The following is a 17385-nucleotide window of genomic DNA, read 5'->3' on the forward strand; positions in this document are numbered from 1 at the left end:
TTATCAAACCATACTAGTAACCATTCATTAAAGATTCATTACTGTAATATGTTACTGACTATTTTATTCATTATATATGATCTTAATTCTCTCATTCTAAAACCAATAAAATGTCTTTACATGCTTTTAGGGCATTAATCCTAACATTCTCCTTGAACTTCTTCCTTCTCCATTGGAGAAGATTAGTGTATCTTTCTAAGAAGGGAGTTTGTAGCAGCAATGGAGATTATGGATTGAGAGGGTTTCAGTTTGGGAGAGGGAATGGTAGAGAGAAAATTGTTTTGAGAGAAAAACAATGATTAAACTCTTAACTTGTGAATGGGGTAAGACTCTTCCTATTCTTGGCTCTTTGGGGTATGTGTCCTAGCTCATGAGAGCCCTAGGGTCTACCCCTAGCCTTACCACCCACCTCTCTCTCTCTCTCTTCTCTTGGAAATTACTTTTATGCCCTTGCTTATGTTACCCCACACATAAAGAACTCAAGGGTCCTTTGGTAAATTTTATGCTCTAAATTTCTCTTAATTTTTAACCTATAGTTTTTAAATGTCCAAGCATAATTAAATAAATTAATTTGTGACCAAAAATAAAATTTGTCCCAATATCCAATAATTTTGTCAATTTATCACATATTGACCAAAATGCACTTAAAGGCCCGAGAAAAATCGTGGTAATTCAATTATCTACAACTTTTGCGATATCTTTAGACATCTAATTCAATTATCTACAACTTTTGTGAAATAGTATTTTTCCAAAATTGTGGTGTAACCAAGTCGAAAATGGATCTCAAGTTACATGATGTTTGGGTTACCAAAAACCCACTTCGAATTTCCATTCTTCTATTTCCCTTAACCTAGCTATCACTTATAAATAGGTCCTTAAGTCTCTTCCTATCAGTTTCGAAATCCTAGCCGCCCATATAGAGAGTGAAAGAGAGAGGGCACGAGAAAGCACTACACCAAATACCACTTTCTATAATACATAATTAAAAAAAAAAATTGTTGGGTAATGTTAAAATGGAGGGAAACCCACGGTTTCTGCCTAGCCCTATTATCTCAAAGGATGATAGAAAAAGGATTTCACGCATTCTTAGCCAACGTTACAGATGTGGTAAAGCAAACACCACTAAAAGTTGGAGACTTCCACATTGTAAAGGAATTCCCAGAGGTATTTCCTGGCAACTAGCAGGATTGCCTCTGACACGAGAGATAGACTTCACGTGTTTTCAAAGATTGATCTACGGTCCGAGTATCATCAACTTAAGGTACAAGGAGAGGATATTCTTAAGACACCTTTCAGAACTCGTTATGGACATTACGAGTTTCTAGTTATGTCTTTTGGTCTTACCAACGCTCCAGCCGCGTTTATGGATTTAATGAATTATTTGGACGAATTCGTCATAGTGTTCATCGATGATATCTTGGTGTACTCAAAGGACGAAGTCGAACATGAGGAACATTTAAGGTTGATCTTGTTACGACTAAAGGAGCATCAACTTTACGCCAAGTTCAAAAAGTGTGAAACTTGGCTTTCGCAAGTAATGTTCCTCGGGCACATAGTATCCAAGGAAGGAGTTGCAGTAGACCCATCTAAGGTAGAGGCTGTAAAGATTGGCCAAGACCAAAGAACGCGTCTACGGTAAGAAGTTTTCTGGGAGTAGCAGGTTATTGTTGGAGGTTCGTAGAAGGCTTTTCTAAGATAGCCACTCCGTTTACCAATCTAACCCGGAAACATCAAAGGTTCAACTAGATTGATAAGTGTGAAGAGAGTTTCCAGTTTCTTAAGGATATGCTCAACACCATTACTTTATGTACTGACACCCAATGATAAGTTTTTAGTCTATTGCAATGCGTTGAAGCAAGGATTGGGTTGTGCGCTGATGCAGAATGATAAGGTGATAGCCTAAGCCTCAAGACAATTGAAGGAGTACGAGCAACGCTATCCAACTCACGATACGGAGTTGGCAGCGGTGGTCTTTGCATTAACAATCTGGCACCACTATCTTTATGGAGAACGGTGTGAGATCTATACGGACCACAAAAGCCTAAAGTATTTCTTCACTCAGAAAGAGCTCAACATGAGGCAGTGCAAGTGGTTAGAGCTAGTGAAAGATTATGACTGTGAAATTTTATACCACCCAGGAAAGGCAAACGTAGTTGCAAATGCGCTAAGTAGAAAGAATTATGGGAGTCTAGAAGCGTTAGCTGGAATAGAAAAGCCGCTACAGCAGGAGCTGATTAATGCTGGAATAGAAGTAGTCATTGGTAAACTGGCTAACTTGTCCATTCAGTCAAGTTTGTTAGAAGATATACGGAATGGGAAAGTTCATGATGACACGTTAGTAACACATATGGATGCAGTTAGAGAAGGGAAGGCCACAGATTTCTCAATATCAAGTCAAGGGTTATTAAGATATAAGGATTGGGTATGCTTGCCAAACGATCAAGGGATTAAGGTGAAGATTTTAGAAGAAGCACACAATAACCTATACTCAGTTCACCCAGGGTCGACCAAGATGACTCACAACATCAAGGCAATGTATTGGTGGCCAAGGATGAAGAAGGATATAGCGGAGTACGTGTCTAAATGTTTGGTGTGCCAGCAAGTGAAAGCAGAACATCAGTACCCTGCAGGCTTATTGCGACCACTCAGCATTCCAGAATGGAAATGGGACGACATAGCAATGGATTTTGTAATGGGTTTCCCTCGAACGAATAAGCAATATGACTCGGCTTGGGTAGGAATAGATAGATTAACCAAGTCAGTTCATTTTCTACCTGTCAAGACTTCATACACGGCTGAGCAATACGCAGATATTTATGTTCAAGAGATAGTAAGACTGCATGGAATCCCCAAGACAATAGTGTCCGAAAGAGGATCGGTGTTTACATCGAGATTTTGGAAAAGCTTGCAGCAAGCTATGCGTACCAAGTTAAGTCTTAGTACAACATTTCATCCTCAGACAGACGGTCAGTCCGAGCGTACCATACATATCTTAGAAGACATGTTGCATGCTTGTGTACTTGATTTTGGAGGATCATGGAATAAGTATTTGCCATTGATAGAGTTCTCCTATAACAATAGTTACCAGTCAACGATCGGGATGGCACCTTACGAGATACTTTATGGAAGGAGGTGTCGATCGCTGCTACATTGGGATGAGGTAGGAGAAAGGCAACTACTTGGAACCGAAGCTATTAGAGAAGCTTAGGATGCAATAGCGCTGATTAGACAGCGTACGCTCGCTGCTCAGAGTCGTTAGAAAAATTATGCGGATGCCAAGCGACGTGATGTGGAATTCAAAGTCGGAAATCAAGTTTTCTTAAGAATATCTCCTATGAAAGGTGTGAAGCAGTTGGGGAAAGGCAAGCTTAGTCCCAGGTTTATAGGTCCTTTTAAGATATTGGACAAAGTGGGAGCAGTTGCATATAGATTAGCCCTACCGCCAGCTTTAGCAGATAGTCACAATGTGTTCCACATCTCAATGTTGCGTAGATATAGGTCAGACCCATCTCACGTCCTCATGTATGATATAATAGGACTCCAGAAAGACTTGAGTTATAAGAAATAGCCAGTCATCATCTTAGATAGAGGGATGAAAGAATTACGGTCTAAGAGTATTCCGATAATCAAGGTCCTATGGAGAAATAGTTCTGAACAGGAGGCAACATGGGAGTTGGAGGAGGACATGCAAGCTCGGTATCTGGAATTGTTTGGTAAGTAAATTTCAGGGACGGAATTCTTTGTAGTAGGGGAGAATTGTAGAGTCACATAATGTTTACTTAGTTAGCTAGCTAGTAGTAGTTGTAGTATTTTAAATTTCGTGGATTTTGGTTCAAATCGGGACTTAGTTGAACACTCGTAGCAACACTTATAGATTTTATAAGTTTAACCTATAGTTTAAGAATATTAATTATAACATAAGGTTTGATTAATATAGCTGATTATAAAGATGTTACTTATTATACTATAAGTTTTATATAGAATTAATAAGATCATGACACTTGTCGTGTGCATGTTTATTTAAGGATTCAATTATAATTTAAATAAAAGAAAGTTCAAGAAAGCTCTAGAATCTTCCAAGACCATTAGGAGCATGACATTTGTCACAATCTTGTTTATTTGTGGATTAGGTTGTTATTTAGATAATTAAATAGATTTTCCGTAACTTTGGGGTACTGTAACTTCTGACCTATTTTCGTCCCAATTATGTTATGAATTTTGAAAAATAGTATTTCTAGAAAGTTGTATATAATTGAATTAGCTTTCTAACGGTATAAATATGGTCTAAATCAAAGTCCTACAACTCCAGTTATGTTGATTTTACTGTGGGTGAGTTTAGAGTTACGAGATTTAGGGAGTTAGAAGTTAGGATTCTATTTGTTTTTATAATTTTTTTTTTAATTTTAAAAATCAAGCTTTGACTTCTTAAACCTCTCTTTGAACAATTTGACCAAGTACTAAGTCTTTGACTGAAGAATATTAAGATATTTTCAATTAAATTCATTATTTTTATTCAAAGCCAAAAAAGAAGATTTTTATTCTTAGAACTCTGTAAATAGGACTTAGCACCCAGCCCTTTCACTTACTCTTCAGCTGTGATCAGACTCCAAGGTATTAGAGAGACCATAAGAGTGCTACACTTGGGTGGGAAAGAAAAAAAGCTTTATCATTCTTAAGCTTTATCAAACACTTGGGAAGTAAGGATTAGAGTATTTCGGTATTGGAGTTAGGCCAATCCTTAAGGTCAACAAAGGTACTCCTATTCTTAAGTTCAATTCTGTTAAATCCCTTAGTTTCTTCAGTTTCATTCAGGTTCTAACTTTTGTTATGGTTTTGGGGTTAGGTTTCTAAGTTCTTTGAACTTAAGGTGTCTTTTCGGTAAGTTTTCTCTTGGTGATTTAGTTCTATTCTTTTCATCTCTTTCCTTTAGAAATACTCATTGTTCTATTGCTGGTTTTAGGAGTGTTCCACGTCCCGAATTTGTTCTCATATCCCAGTTTTGGTAAGGAAAATAGGCTAGATCTTGTATGTTTGTATGATATGTTATGCTTTTATGTTATGTTATGTTATGATAAGTTTATATTTTAATATGTTATGATTTACCCTACCTCAAAATTAGACAGGGGACGTAGATGGGCTATCATTCACTACATCTGGTCTAACCTACCTCAAATATTAGACAGGGGACGTAGATGGTTTATCACATGTCGTAATGGCCATTATTAGTATAGTCTTATATGGAATATGTTATGATATATTTATAGTATATGTTCATAGTATATGTTATAATATGTTTATAGTATATGTGATGATATGTTTATAGCATATGTTATGATATGATTTCATGTGTATGTTTATGTTGTTAGTAGTTTTTCCATGCTGGGCATTAGGCTCGCTCCTTTTCTTTTAGTATGATGCGGGAAAATAGATGCAAAGGCGAAAGGATTCTTGGAAGCTTGGTGTGTGTATGGAGGTGAATGGAGTGGATGGGCTGAGTGTCGATTCGAGGACAACATTTTTTTTAGTCTCTTTAAATTACGTTTTTATGTATTTTTCCGCATTTAGCTTTGTAAACAATTTTATTTAAAGTTATGTTTTATTTTAAAACAATGAGCTCATTTATGTATTACAAATATTGTTTCTTTAAAGTTTTCAATAAAGTTATGAATTTTCTTATGTATGTTCTTTTCAAAGTTGTAGTTATGTCTAGTAGGTTTAATGACCTAAGTTTCATAGATAGTTGGGTCGTTACAAAAAATTGAAACTAACCCCTTTTAATTTTAATAAATAAATGATTATAAAATTAAAAAGATTTGAATTTTCGTTCAACTGACGCCCATAACTCAGTCAAAATCGTTCACGGGCAGGTCTAAGTGGTTAAGGGTAATTTTTAAAATTCAAAAATCAAACTTTCAAAAAATACATTCATGGAGTCGATATATCGCCCCCTATAGGCGGTATATTGCCTCCCCCCTGTATTCTCGAGCCTCGTTCGATCGTTCGTGCAAAGTCGACGTGTTTTCAATATCTTCCGTAGGTGATATATCGGGCCCTATGCTGCAATATATCGGCATACGTTGATATATCAAGCACGTATTTGCACTTTTTCAACATAATTTGAATTGGATTAACAGCTTTGACTGAGTCACAATACGATCCTAACAGCTACTGGAAGGTTCTAGAGCTTCTAGATCTTTCTTTTATTAAAACTATCCATCAAAAATACGTAATTCCTTAATAATCAAAATTATAACAAGTGTCACACTCTTATTAGCTATATCTAAACCATAAGTTATAATAAATATATATCTATGACTAGCAATATTAATCAAAGCTTATGCTATAATTAATATTCTTAAATTATAAATTAAACTTTTAAAATCCATAATTGTTGCTATGAGTTTCCAACTAAGTCCCGACTTGAACCAAAATCCACGATAACTAATATACTACTAACTAATACTAACTACTACTACTATCTAGCTAGCTAAGTAAATATTTTGGGACACTACATAAAACATATATTTCATCCATATCATAGAACTCCCTAGCCAAAACTTATAAACATTAGTATCCCATTTTATCCTTCAAACTCATATGTAGTGCACTTAGCATGTTTCTAAATAAAAATACTAACATAAAAATGCGTAAGAGTTCTCTTCATAACAATAAACAACTTCTAAACAAAAATAACAAACAATATTACAAAACTATAAACAAGAATCAAAACATCAAAACGCCAGAGACAATACACTATAGTCATATCCCAAGAGATTAGAACAACAATAAAACAATATAATAGACTAGAGATTCCAGTACCTCCTTGATTGAATTCAACAACTCAAAAACTAAAACCTCCTATTTGATACTCGTAGGGTTTTTCAAAACCAACAACAAAGAAAAGAAGAAACATGGTCTTAGCATCAATAAGATGGGGAATTGGTTTTAAGGATTTCAACCACTAAAGAATCAAGAACACAAACCTAGACTTGATGTCCCTCTTTCTCTTCTCTTCCTTCTTCTTCTTCTTCCACCCTTTCTTTCTTCTCTTCTTTCTTTCTCTCTTCACTACAAGAAAAAATGCTTTTAATAACACCGAAAATGTGTTATCAAAACATACCATAACACTTTTTGATGTGTTAAGACCAACTATGTTATCGTAGGTCAGGGTACTTTACATAACACTTTATCATTGTTATACAAATGTGTTATTATACTGTCAACGATAACACACTTTCTGTGTTATTTTAATAAATAGATAAGTGTTTAATTATATTATTTATAGTCGATTATATAACACATTTCAATACTTATAAATTTGTGTTATACTAAACTTTAGTATAACACATTTTTTGTGTTATACTACACTTTAGTATAACACTTTTTTGTGTTATATAATGAAGTTTGCATAACAAAATTCTTTACTTATAAAAAGTGTTATTGTAATAGATATTATAACACATTTTTTGTATTATTTTAATATTTAGATAAGTTTAAATTCTCATTATATATTCATTTATATAACACTAATTTATTCTATTATATTTTTATTTTTTATTTATATAATTGAAATTAGCTTTCTAATATATACTAGCATCATCAAATGAACTTGATTTTCAAATAACAAAAAGTAAAAACATTCAACATTGTATTATCAATCCACATATTAGTTTAAAACATTCAACATTGTATTAACAATCCACAAATTAGTTTAAAACATTCAACACTTTAATCAACAACAAAATGTTCTTTAAGTATTCAAGTAGTCTTAAATATTCAACATATTCTACTACTTTCAGCACAAAATATTCTACAGATGCCCAACACAAAGCCTTCAAAATTAAGTATCATTTTCTATTTTGCTTGCCACATCTGCAAAATAAACAAAGAAATATTTTATTGTTATTATCTAGCATCACAAATTACTTCAAGAAAAATGCTATGGAAATTATTTCCAAGAGAGGACACCACATACAAAATAATGAATTCACAACTACACCAAAGCAAACAAAGAAACCAAACACTAAATTATAAGACATTGGTTCTTTTTTTAGTATGAAATCATGTGTTCATGTATATGTGTGAGAGAGAAAGAGAGGAAGGAAACGATAGAAAAGTTAAACAAAATTTATATATGTACCATACTAATCCAACCATAACAGTAATAAAATTGTTGAGATTAGCTTTAGGGACCTAGCAACAATAAAAAAGAGATAATAGTGATATATACTGAAAACAAAAATCATTAACATGCTACTGTACAAATTGAAGGCACCAAAATCACCCTTCATGAGTCAAAGTTTCCCATAATCTATACAAGAGATTGTGAAATAAAGAATTTGATTGTAGAGTGCATAATAATAAATCAACAGACCTCGAGAACTACTATAAACTACTATATAATCACAAAAGAATACAATATTTTGATCCTAAATTATTAGAAATTCACTCTTTATCAACATAACTCAAGAAAAATTAAAATTTAAGCATGTCATGCTATTGAAAACATCTTCTCCAATATAAAATATCATCCAACAATGCCTACATGAATGCAAGCATCATCTTAAGTCTAGCCATTCAGAACCCTTTAATAGTCAGTGTACCTAGTATAAGAGGATGATATTGAAAGTGATTGAACCCTTTAATAACTTGCCAAGAACACCAACAAAACAAACTAAAAAAAATAACAAACACAAACAAGAAATAATGCCAGAAACAGAAACAAATCATAAACTTTAATGAATGATAGAAACAGTAGTAAAAAGAACACCACAATATACATGGTTTAGTGGAATTGGCCTACGTGAGTTTTCACTATGATCAATCTAGAAAAATTACAAGGCTTCAGTACAAAGAGAAAAGTTCTCAGTTTTAGCTTTCTTTGAACAAGCTTCTCACAAGAACTCCAGCCTCTATAACTCACTGAACTCTCTCTTTCTCTCTTCTTTTTCTCTTAGTGCTCTTTGAATCTGTGTACATAAATAATGATGCAAGGTTCACTTATATACGTGCACCAAAATACAAAAGAACCAACCCGAAAACAAAACTAAAAAATCAACTTAACTAACTCTGCAGCTGAACCAAAGTAAGTGAACTTGAGGAATCTTGTTAAAACAGTTATGGTCACTAGCTGTTTTAACCACTTTTTGATAGCCTAGATAACCACATTGCGAGACATACACAACAGATATGTTATAGTTATTCTTCTTATTACATGTTGACATAATTCTTTAGTACTAATAGTTTCTGCAACATGAAGTTTCTCAAATTTTCAGAAGCAAATAATGCAATGATAGCCACAACTCGATCATAACCAAATAATGCAATGATAGCCACAATCAATTGCTTAGCATCTGACTCGGGTACATGTGATAAAAAGAAAGGCTGCCAAAGAAAAATAAAAAGAATATGCTAACAATTGAATGTCGTGCTCTGTTTTTCTACCATGTTATAAAACTATTAAATGCTCTTCACATGCACTAGCAATCATATTTTAATGAAATTTAGTGTTAAATTAAAAACAAGAAATATATTAAATAATATGGTAAGAATGTCTTGCTTGCATGTCTCTAACCAAATTCATCCACACACTGTCAAAGTGAACCAAAATCAAAATCTATAAGAATTTGTATTATTCAAGAAATAAATACAAGAAAAAATAAACTAGAACCAGATAGGTTATATACCTAGAACCAGACTTTTGTAAAAGTTGTTATTCATCGTTTTCCACTAATACCACTTGTGAGTTTGATAAAGAAATTTTCTAGAGTAGCAAAGAGGTCATCAATCACTATAGTCTCTAAAATTCATCAGTATGGTAGGTTTATTTACATATTAAAGGCTAATTTATTTTGCAACAGTCCTTTTTAAGGGGTCTACTCACTAAGAGGCAACAACAAACAAAAATGTTGAAGCCATAGTGAAGTATGATACACTTAAACAACCCAAAAAGCAAAGTATCTAGAACTATTTCATGACATGACATTATCCCCAAATTGGTGTGTTTTGTGTAAGAAGAATTCTAAAAATGCAGATGGCTTGTTCTTCCACTGCCCGGTCTCAACCCAAGTTTGGTACAAGAATTTGGAAGAATTTAAAATGGTCTGGTGTGTTCCAGCAAACTGTCTAGGTTCTTTTTGTTTCAGGTGAGCGGCTCAAAGGCGAAGAAGACTCTTTGGCAGATTGTAGTAACAAATATCTGCTGGGTTATTTGACTGGAGAGGAATAAGAAAATCTTTGAGGAAATGGAAAACAGGGTGGAGAAATTTAGGATAAATTTATAATGAGTGGTGCTCTTTGGTTCCACTCAAATAAGGACTTCAAAGACTTTTGATTCACAGATTGTTTGATTCAAATAAGGACTTCAAAGACCTATAATAAATGAAGATAAATCAAATTCCATAGCATACACTAAAGACAATATTATTTATATCTTTTCTGCTAAACTCGTATTAAAAATAAAAATTATCTTTTTAAAATCTTAACAATCATTGCCATCTGATATTAAAGTAGACTCATAAACTATATACCATTGGAAAAAACTCAATTTTTTTCATGACAGTAATGATGAATACACAAACTCTCCTTTTTTCTTTTTCTTTTCCTTATACTTTTTTTTTTTAAAAAAAAAAACTAACAACTCTTCTCTTTATAATGCCAAGTTTTGTCTTCTCACTGTACATAAATTCCAATCAAAAGTGATTGGTCTGTTGGGATACAAATGCTCATTATAAAGATCATAAAAGGTGCAGCTGAAAAAATAAATGTGAAAACTTACCAGTAAAACCAGCATAGATTGCTGCCGTTCTGCACCCTGTTGCTCTTTGTGAACCAGGTGGCAAAACAGTACCAACAACTATATCCCCAACTTCACTTGGGTCTAGATTTGTTTTCTCTATCATGGCCTAAATTGTATATTAATCACATATAAGAAAGAAAAAAAATCAATAATCCTGTGTATATAAGCCAAATCATAACAAAATCATATGCATGAATGGTATTACAAGCCAAAATCAATGGGTTGTTTACCTTTAATACAACTGCAAGTAAATCATCAGCTGGAGTATCCTTAAACCCTCCTCTCTTAGCTTTGCAAATTGGAGTTCGGTAAGCCTTGTTTGAGAAAATTTTCAAAGGAAAAAAAACTACATAAAAATATTAACAAACGCTTAAAACAAATCAAACATTCATTTTATTGAAGCAAGAAATTTACGCCACAATCACTATATCGTCTCCAAGAAATTTTACCTGATTGAACCTACTACCACATCAAGGGTTGTCTTCATCTAAAGGAAAATTAAAATTAAACTTCATGAAAATTTAATGACTGACAACATTTAGCTACATTAGTCTCACTGTTTAGTAAGATTTCTTATGTCTTAAAATAAGGTGTCAAAAAAGCAATTAATAAGATTCTTACTGTTGATTTTCTCCTCTATCTCCAAGTTCAAAGAGTAAATTTAAGTAGAAGATGAAAGGAAACAACAAACAAAGAATAAACATTTTTCTGAAAAAGAATGGACCATAGCTCAATATAAAAGGCATCATATTGCAACTTCAGTCAATAAATCAGTTGTTAAAAAAACATCAACGAATGAAGAAAATATTGAATTCAACAAAAACATTGTCTAATCTTAAAGAGTAAATAATGATTGTTATAATGATTTAGAGGGATTGAAAACCAAATAATTAAAAAGAAACTAAGATATACCCAATTACATTTGATCAAAATGGAAAGTGATCAAGATATAATATAGAATTTGTAAATAATTTTTACTGAACTCACCTCACCTGACCAAGAGAAGAGATAACAATTTCAATCTAGTCCACCACCATGAGCAGAATAGAGAAGGTCCAACTTACAGCAATTACAAGAGACCATAAGCTAGCCACAGTCAGAGCATTGTGATTATCTGCAAGCATAAGTATAAGTACGAGCACATAAATAAAAATGATCAAATAGCACAAATTTCTGAATTCAAAAATGCAAAAACCAACATATAATAATCAACGAAAACCACAAACATCAACATAGGAATACCATAATAAACAAAACCAGATAATATAAGCACTTCACATTTCCATAATGAAATAGCTTAGCCGCTTACGTTGAGATACAAAATCATGCCAAGAATATGGTATCCATATTTACTACTGTCCGAGTTGGTTATACCAATGGCCTGATCTGGAAGAAAGCAAAAATAGAATTCACAATATTAACAAATAAACATTATTGCCAAAGAAAATATTGTTGATGACTAACCTGTAGGAAATAAGCAAATGAAAACTTTGCACTCAAAATCACAAGCCAAAACAACAAATACCTGAAAAAGTTAAAATATCCATATTGACCTTCCATTCAAATTAAAAACAACTAATTTTAAAAATCATTTCAAAGGAGAAAAAATGACTAGTTAACCAGAAATAGGCAGAGAGTATGTAGACCAAGATTCTGATTGCTTTGAATTTTCTCATAGAAGCTGTCTGGTCTCCAGGTTTCGGTAAAGAATGGTATTGACACTGTCTCTCCATAACGGTAGAGCTGCAACCCACAAATTCCAAGGGCATTCATCACCGAAGCATTGTGTATTACTTTGACAACAATACCCGATTTCTTTGCCCGAACAACAAGATTAGTGTGAGTTGTTGCTCTGAGTAGGAAATCCATATGCAAACATGAGGAAGAATAGAGGGAAATTTAAGTAAATTGAACAAAGAATCGCATGTATATAAATGTCATATTTGGAAAGTAAGATTGAATAAAGATTAGAGAAAATTTTGAATCTGAAAACCTAATTAATCCAACTACAATAGGATAATTTAATCTCATTGAGACAGGAGCTATGGAGTGGGGCTTGTTAAATAGAGTACAAACTCACATGTCAATTATAGCAAAGTGTAATGAGATATGGAAGAGTGAGTAAAGAGAATCAAAATTCTACTCTACTAATACCATTAAAACCAAACACATAAAACATTGTCTCTAAGAATCATTATTAATTATTCATTTATTTTTATTTCTGATTAAAAAAATACAAAACATAGGGAATTTATAGATAATTATTAATATTTATATGTATGATGAATTTTCTAAGAATATAGTCACTGGTCTGGTCTTATAGCAATGATATATAAAGTAATCCATGGTCAAATTTTAATGAACAAGTTAAATCTGATTATTATTTTGCTGATAAATTGAACCAGTGACTAATACAATTTAAAGAAGTACACATATATACTAAAATGATATAGTCCCATCATTTTTTATGACTTTGCAGTCAAAAATAAGAAGTTGAATTCAACTAGGGGGTCAGAAACTCTGAAATTGGTAGATTAACTAGAGACCACAATAAAACAAAACTCATCAACTATTATATTATTGACCAGTTATAATAATATGAGTTTGAACCATTCAAGGATTCCCCTGTTTGTTCCATATTCATTTATCAATATTTCATGTGGAAAAGAAGAAATAGATGATGTTCAATATGGCTGGAAAAACATGGTTGAGGTGGCTTTAGTGACAAGAATTGTTCAGAATCTACACAAAGGTATCTCACTGCATGCATCACTCTATTATACTTGGATTTTCTACATGCATAGCAATCATTCATTCATGAATACATGCATGATGGATGGTTCTTATTTTCTATACAAGCTTCAAATAATGTCTGACATATATATTGATATGTATATTCAACATGACAGTGCTTCTATGCAAGACATAAACTAGTCATAAGTGTACTTACTTCTCATGGAATATGAGAATTTCTTACAAGACTTCCATGATCCAAGATTCGTGGAAATTGAACCTACAAAAACCAAACACATAAAAGTTAAGCCAAGAGATAAAATAAACCTAATAGCCCAAAACTGAAAGGTAATGTGAAATAATAGATAAAAGTGGAAGAGCCAAAACAACAAACATTATGAAGACAAAAATATATACACAAATCTTAGATTTACAGTTTTTTTTTTTTATATTTGAAATAGAGGGGGATCCATAACAATAGCATGCTTATGTTGACCTTATATATATTAAGAGAATCTTAAACCATCATAGATTAAGAAAATCATAGTTCAATAAACTGACCTCCGATTTTCCAATCAAAAGAAAGTTGTTGAAAATCTCAGAAATGGTTTCTTGAACATCTCCTTGGTTAAATATTGGGCCTCACCTTAAGCATCTACTGATGTTGCACCGGGTAGTTCTATCAAACCAAAATAAAAATAAAAAATCAGACAAACTCTAACCAAGGTCTATATATAACAAATCATTAAATCCTCATATACATGAAAAACAAGGAACAGAGAAATGAAACATCATGAATAGATTCAACTAAAAAGATACCAAAAATCACCAAAGTAATGTAAAATTATTGTATTTAAATCAGCAAGTAAACATTTTTTAGGCAAAAATCACTCCTATCATCATTTTGGTGGGGATAATACGATTGGATAAAAATATGATTATCTTTGTTGATTACTTTTATGGGAAATAAAATTTACTGAAGAGCACAGTAAAAGCATATATGCAAGTGAAAGTAGCACATTGAACCAAAAAAGGTCAGACACCAAATTAGCAATCTGATTATTCACTTGTCTAGAACATCAACTAAATAATAGGTATAAAGGAAGCAGAGTACAAATTTGGATATTTTCTTTGTCACTTGGTGACAACTGAGATTTGAGATGGCCACTTTTCTACAATATCTTTACCTTGGTTCCATTCCATGACAAAACTATATAAGAATGCAGGTCTTTCAAAGTTCAGGCATGCCTCGCCCTATTTTTGCATCATAAGTCTTCTCCATCACAACATCCATTGGAGTAACCTTTGGACCAGCTGAAAAACAAGTTAAATAAATTGTCAACAGCAGGATATGAATTGGGGGTCTCAGAAACAAACTTGGAGTCACAATCTGGCAAAGTCAATTGGAATGATAATTTACTACAAGGTTACGTGGAGCAATCTAGACATCTTTAATTCATCTTTTGATTACAAGATACAATAGTTCGATACTTATTATATATGTGTATATATAGACAGCAAATACTTTGGCTAACTTGCTCGGAATCAAAGTGATAACCAAATTAGCCCTGAGTCTATCATATTCTTAGTATGCAACATCTTAGCAATTGCAAAATTGAGGCAGTGAATTCAAGCTCAAATACCTCGTGACACGAAAAATATCAAGATGAGAGTCATATTTTACTACAGGGAAAAAGAAAAAGAAGAGCGTAAAATATTAGAGTAAGTGCCAACTATAGGCCTTGGCGTAGTCCTTATCTTCAATATCTCAAGACGAGAAATAATGGATCCTGATGCACCCAGGCCTCTGGATACTCTTACTTTGGTTCCATCTTCAAGATACTTAATACCAACTTTACAAGGCTTCCTGCAAAGAAAACACTAATCTCCACTTACAAACATGGAAGAGTGAAAACTGAAGGGTTCTTCAAACAGAATTGAAGGCAGTCACATACCCTGTGACTAGATCAATAACTTGAACATTTGAAACATGAAGATGAGCTTCAACCGTAAATAGGGAAGAGAATATTCATCAAAAAAATTAGCAATAAATTTACTTAGCTGCAAATTTCTCTAGAATATTCATCGATATGCATAAAATAGACACTCAAAACTTTATTAAAGCAATAACATCTCTAAAACAAATGAGACACCGACAACAAAAATCCAAAGTTTAAAGCAATAATAAAACCATAAACCCAGTTCCCCTGAAATAAAAGCACCAAAACCATAGTTCTTGAACCTTAAAGTGTTCGGGGATTGATGAGGAGAAGCCGAGAGGTGTCACAAACCCAAATCAAAATTCCCTTTTTTTAGTCACAAACCCAAATCAAAATTCCCCTTTTTTAGTTTATCAAAAAATAAAATAAAATAAAAATAAAGATAAGACCTTGGGTGCGAGATTGATCTGGTAAACGAGATTAACTTTCTTGCAAAGCAGTTTACCCTCTTCGGTTTCGAAGTGATGCTTCATCAAATCGAATAAAGTCTTTGCCTTGAACTGATCAGTCGCCATTTTCTTCACTCTCTTCGATCACAAATTGGGGAAGAAAGTGCCTGCAATTCCAGTGGAGAGAGTGCTCCTCTGGCGTGGTGTGCTCCAACAGTTCGTGCGATGGAGAGGGTAGAAAGACTCTAGGAGAGAGAGAGAGAGCGAGAGAAAGAACGCTGAGAAACAAGTGTGAGAGAAAGAGGCAGAGGCGTCATTAGGGATTGGGTTTTGAGATAATAGGGCTAGGCAGAAACCGTGGGTTTCCCTCCATTTTAACATTACCTAGCAATTTTTTTTTGTTTCCCTCCCTTTTAAGTTTACCGCTTTCTTAGTTACCTATTATAATACTTTTCCAATTAGCTTATAATTATGTATTATAGAAAGTGGTATTTGGTGTAGTGAATGGATTCAATGGACTATGTGTCAATCGAGGATGACATTATATAGTCTTTTGAATTATGTTTCTTTTGTAATTCCGCATTTTGTTTTTAAAAAATTGAATTAATGTTTATGTTTTTATGTTTTATTAAACAATGGGTACTCATACCATATTTTACATCTTATTTTGTAATTTGCACAATATTTATTTTGGGGTTTAATAAAGTTATGATTATTTCTTATGTATGTGTTTCTCCAAAAGTGGTAGCTATGTCTAGTAGTTTTAATGGTCCAATGTCTTATAAATAGTTGGGTCATTACATTTTAATAATTTATGCCTTAAATTTTATACATGAAAATTTTGATTTGTCCATACTTTAAATATGTATTTTTTCATACATAATTATGCATAATTTATTTACAAAATAATTAAGTAAATTTATTTTTTAAAGGGATGATCAATGAATTTATATAATAAATGGGAACATAGTTAATTCTTTTTTCAACTTTTATATAATTGTGACTTAATGTAAAATTGTGGCGGCCTTGAGGTCATATTTTCCGGGCAAGGTTGATATATATTTTTTATTATTAATTATTGACTTAACTTTCCTAAAAGATATAAGAGTATTTGTTGCATTAATTAATTTTTTTTAAACTAATTATTTTATGGGAAATAGAGAAATGTGGTCACTTTTTTAATAATAAATGAGATTTTATTATTTTGGTGCAAATTTAACTAAAAGGCTAGTTAAAAATAAAATAAATTTTGTGATATAAAATCTAAAATGGAACCCATAATTTGGTAAACTAATTTTTGCTGATTTTTTTAAGGAAGTAATGATAAAATAAACATGTAGAATTTACCAAATTCAAGGTAAACTTTAAGAACCCTCCCACGTATGCATGTTACATGCAAGTTGATGTTTACGTTCAAATGTTTGATAATTGATCAAGTGTGTGATCCTTGTTTTTTAACTATATA

At 32.6% G+C, this 17385-nt stretch overlaps 1 protein-coding gene across 1 annotated transcript; it reads right to left on the reverse strand.

The window, feature by feature from the left end:
- Positions 1-14762: 14762 nt before the first annotated feature.
- On the reverse strand, positions 14763-16046 carry LOC133792061 (uncharacterized). Its single transcript, XM_062229968.1, has 4 exons — positions 15921-16046; positions 15487-15545; positions 15262-15398; positions 14763-14845 (listed from the first exon to the last, which is right to left on the reverse strand). Exons 1-4 carry the CDS (start codon positions 16044-16046, stop codon positions 14763-14765), a joined length of 405 nt encoding a protein of 134 aa, XP_062085952.1.
- Positions 16047-17385: the final 1339 nt, after the last annotated feature.

This window comes from Humulus lupulus, chromosome 7 (assembly GCF_963169125.1).
Source record: "Humulus lupulus chromosome 7, drHumLupu1.1, whole genome shotgun sequence".
Lineage (NCBI taxonomy): Eukaryota > Viridiplantae > Streptophyta > Magnoliopsida > Rosales > Cannabaceae > Humulus > Humulus lupulus.